Source organism: Myotis davidii, unplaced genomic scaffold (assembly GCF_000327345.1).
Source record: "Myotis davidii unplaced genomic scaffold, ASM32734v1 scaffold815, whole genome shotgun sequence".
Classification (NCBI taxonomy): Eukaryota; Metazoa; Chordata; class Mammalia; order Chiroptera; family Vespertilionidae; genus Myotis; species Myotis davidii.
Window position 1 is genome coordinate 131,451 of NW_006288179.1, and position 4,363 is coordinate 135,813.

The 4,363-nt window shown below is 46.6% G+C and overlaps 1 protein-coding gene across 1 annotated transcript in view; it reads left to right on the forward strand.

Annotated features, from left to right (window-relative positions):
• The first annotated feature begins 179 nt into the window (after positions 1 to 179).
• The window catches only part of HAUS1 (HAUS augmin like complex subunit 1), a 9,497-nt gene continuing 5,313 nt past the window's right edge, over positions 180 to 4,363 (forward strand). Inside the window, exons 1-3 of the mRNA XM_015561475.1 lie at positions 180 to 711; positions 1,719 to 1,933; positions 3,023 to 3,224. Coding sequence (XP_015416961.1) covers positions 1,904 to 1,933; positions 3,023 to 3,224 — 232 coding nt within the window. The 5' untranslated portion in view covers positions 180 to 711; positions 1,719 to 1,903. The remainder of the gene's footprint in view (positions 712 to 1,718; positions 1,934 to 3,022; positions 3,225 to 4,363) is intronic.

Consider the following 4,363-nt stretch of genomic DNA (forward strand, 5'->3'; position numbering starts at 1 on the left):
TGGGGCGGGGCCCGGCCACCCCGTTTCGGCCCAGGCTTCCGACAGCGAGCGCCCAGGCCCTGACCTTCACCCAAGGCCCCTCGCGCGCCGCTCTCAACCGAAGGGAATCCTCCTGAGGCCCCATCCCTGGGCAGCATCAAGGTCACTGTGCCCCCTGCACCGCTCTGCACCATCTCGCACGGATGGCGAACACGGGAGGGCGCGGGCTACGGCCGCGGCGACGCGCACGGACAGCATCTTTGCAGCTCCTCGAAGTTGCTCTGCAGCCGCAGCCTCGGACTGACTGGGACAAAATGGCTGAGCGGCGAGGAAGGTCAAGGCAGCCAGCCCACCTGACCCGGAAGTACCGCCCCTCGCTTTCACCTTCCGGATGCAAATCTGCCTTTTGCGAGGTGGGGGTGATTACTTGGTGTTTTTTTTTAGGTATTATTTTTGGATGTGAATTTCAAAAGGAATGATTAGACCTTTCTTTGCCAGCGTCCGCGCGGGCATTGCTGACACATTTACTATGGTCTTTCCAGTTGACCTTGTGACTGCCCGGGGCGACCACGTGGGTAGCGGAACCAGTGGTGAAGCGGTTCCCTGGCCAGATTCCGGAAACAGGTGGTGCTGACACCCCGTCCGAGGGCGCGGCGGGCAGGTTGACCGTGAGGCGGGTTGGAGGTGTCAGGTCTGAGGCTGTCGCTACGAAACCGTTTTCTGCAGAAAGAGGTGATTCTCAGATCAATGGGGCCCCACCCCAGACCCTCTGTGTCAAACATGTTGGGTTTTGAATTTTGACAAGCACCCTGTGGACGACAGAGGGGCCACATACTAAACTTGACAAGCTCAGGGGAGGCCTATGTGCGTGTGGTTTTAATGTGGAAATATGTAAAGTATCATGTGTCTAATTTACAGGGTTCTTGTAACAATGAAGAAAAATAATAAGTCTCAGAAAAGTATACATTGCAGTAGCAGTATCAAGAATCACTCTCAGTGTTAACCACAATCACGGAGGGAGGAGAGAACTTTACATGGAAGAGTGTCAGCGCTAGCAGTTGAATGCTTTCAACAATTTTATTTTTATCTTATTTTTTTCAACATATTTTATTGATTTTTTACAGAGAGGAAGAGAGGAATAGAGAGTTAGAAACATTGATCAGCTGCCTCCTGCACACCTCCTACTGGGAATGTGCCCTTAACCAAGGCACATGCCCTTCACCAGAATCGAACCTGGGACCCTTGAGTTAGCAGGCCCACGCTCTATCCACTGAGCAAAACCGGTTAGGGCTTATTTATTTTTTAATCCTTACTCAGGGACATGTTTTCATTGATTTTTATAGAGGGTGGGGGGAGAGAAACATAGATTGGCTGCCTTTCGTATGTGCCCCACCGGCCCGGAAACTGGTATATGCCCTGACCCGAATGGAACCTGCCATCTTCCGGTGTAAGGAAGGACCCTACAAACAACTGAGCCACACCGGCCAGGAATGTCAGCTATTTATTTTAAACGTCTCCAGCACATTTAGCTCTTTGGTAGTGGAGATTAACGGGTAAAACTAAGGTTGCTGCAGTTTATAATGCCGGAGTAAAATAAAAAGTTTAAGCTAGTGCCCACAAACATCTGCTATCCAAAAAACAAGTTTCAGGTATTTTCTTTAAGACAAGCAATTCAAGTTAGTAGTCAAAATGTAAGAAAACACAGCGTGTCTCTATGCGATTCTATTCTCGTCCTGTAGATTATACCATGGGGGGCGGGGGGCGAGGCGAGGTGGCCAGCAGCCTGGAGTCCTGGTGAAAACTACAACTCCCAGAAGTCCCGGGCCCTAAGGGGCCGGACCTACGGCGTGTGGGCGGGGCCTTCAGAACGAGCCCGGCAATTCTTCCGAGAGGATCTGCTCCAGAAGTGGCGGGAGCGGCAGTTATGGAAGCGTCCGAGGAGAAAGAGGCGCAGGTGATGGGGCTGGAGCGGGCCTTTGCTGCCTCCTAGAAGCCGAGTCTTTGACACACCCGCCCGCCGGGCGGATCTCCTGCCAGGTTTACTTACCTAGTCCGGGGGCCCATCTTCAGTCCCGCCTTCATGCTCTTTGATTCCCCTTTCTACTTGGACGGCCCTGGAAAGGGCCTTTCCCTTCCTTCCCCTGCTTAGTCTTGGGCTTAAAAGGGAGTTGAGGAGCCCCCGGGTACAAAATCCCTCCCAGCAGACTGAAGTGGGACTTCTTTTATTTTTAATATATTTTTATTGATTGTAGAAAGTAAGGGAGAGGGAGAGAGATAGAAACATCGATGATGAGAGAGAATCCTTGATCGGCTGCCTTCTGCACGCCCCCCACTGGGGAATCGAGCTTGCAACCCGGGCATGTGCCCCCGACTGGAATCGAACCGGGTCCCTTCAGTCCGCAGGCCGACGCTCTAGCCACTGAGCCAAACCAGCTGGGGCAAAATGGGATTTCGATTTCTGAAGGGGAATGCAAGAATGTAGCCTTGAGAGTAGCTTATCTTGTCCCATAGTTTGAACCCAGGAGCTGTTTGAATCAGAGGAGCCAACAATGTTGGAGTTTAATCACCAGGTATTTCTTATAAATCGTGGAAGGCCATTGCAAAGAAAAGGAAAGGTCTTTTTTTGTCCTTACACACTCCTGACCTGCCGCCGTGTCCCACATCCCAGCCCTACAAGCCCCTGTGCGGCTTGTGTATTGTGGACAATTTTTTTCAGAGTTCGCATGGATACGAATGCTTTCGTTAGCACATGCATATTGTTTTTTTAAATTATTTGAGTGATGCCAATTATTAGCCTATATGCCGCTTTTGTTCCTTTGGGAAAGGACAGTTTGTTTTCTGGTAATTTTGTTCCTTGTGATTCCTCACTTATTTCCTGACATCTGGTATGTATCTTCTTAAAGACAAGTTAGGATGTGAAGTAAGCAGGTCTTCAGAATATTCATAGAAAGCACTTTGTTGGCTTCTGATCGCTTATTTGTAATACTTGCTTTGTGTCATTACAAACAAGACTTAAAATATTTGTCTTCCTTTGCATGATTAGGTTGCTGCGTGGTTGAAAAAGATATTTGGAGATCATCCTATTCCACAGTATGAGGTCAATGCCCGTACCACAGAGATTTTACATCACCTTTCAGAACGCAACAGGGTCCGGGACAGGGATGGCCACCTGGTAGTAGAGGACTTGAAGCAGAAAGCAAGTGAATATGAATCAGAAGGTGAGATTAATTGCAGAGTTTTTGAATGAGATAACCAGAAGTAACCAGAATTTTTAAAGGGTGTCCCAAAATTCACGCAAGATTTGAATTTTATGCCATTTGTGCCGAAAAGTGTTGCCAATGGAAAAAAAAGATAGCATGACAGCTGACAGTTGAGGGTTATTAAAAATGGAGTGCTACACGAAAGAACAACGCATTTTCATTGTTGAGCAGTATTTTAAAAATAGTGAAGGTTTGGCAGCTACAGTTCGCAATTTTCATGCAAAATATGGTTGGAATAGTGATTTAACTTGATCAACTGTGAAGAGATTAGTTAAAAAATTTAGGGAGACTGGATCAATTAGTGATCTTACGCACTCTGGCCGTCCTTCCACAAGTCGTTCAACACAATACATCGAAGCAGCTCATGAGAGTGTTGCTGAGAATCCGGGGACATCAATTCGGCACCGTGGTCAAGAGTGCGTATGTGCCAGCAAAGCCGTGGAGGCCGTTTACCCGATATGCTATTCCATACATAACCCTATACTGTATACTTTATGAATCAATAAAAATTTACAATTTTTAATTATAAACCTGTGCTTTCTATCAAAATTACTTCTTGCGTGAATTATGGGACACCCTTTAATACCAAAGTGTACAAGAGTAATTTAGTGTAGAAAAGTTTTTAAGGTTTTCTTGTTTGTTTTTAGAGAGGAAGGGAGAGAGAGAGAGAGAAAGAAACATCTATGGGAGGGAGAAACATCGATTGGTTGTCTCCCATACATACCTTGACTGGGGATGGAACCCACAACCTGGGCATGTGCCCTGACCAGGAATTAAACCCGAGACTTCAGTGTGTGGGAGGATGCTCCACACTGGCCAGGGCTGATGTACCATATACATGAAATGTTCATAATAGACAAATGAGTAGAGACAAAATGCATATTAGTGGTTGCTAGGGCTTCATGGGTTGGGAATTAGAAAATGATTACTAAGAAGTGGGGTTTCTTTTTGGGGTGATGAAAATGTTCTGAAATTGATTGTATTGATGGGTATGCCACTCTTAATATACTAAAAGCCATTGAATTACAGGTATGTATACTTTAGGTGGGTGAATTGTATGATATGTGAAAGATTCAGTTAAACTGTTAAAAATTTAAAATGAAACAAAACAAACATCTTAATCA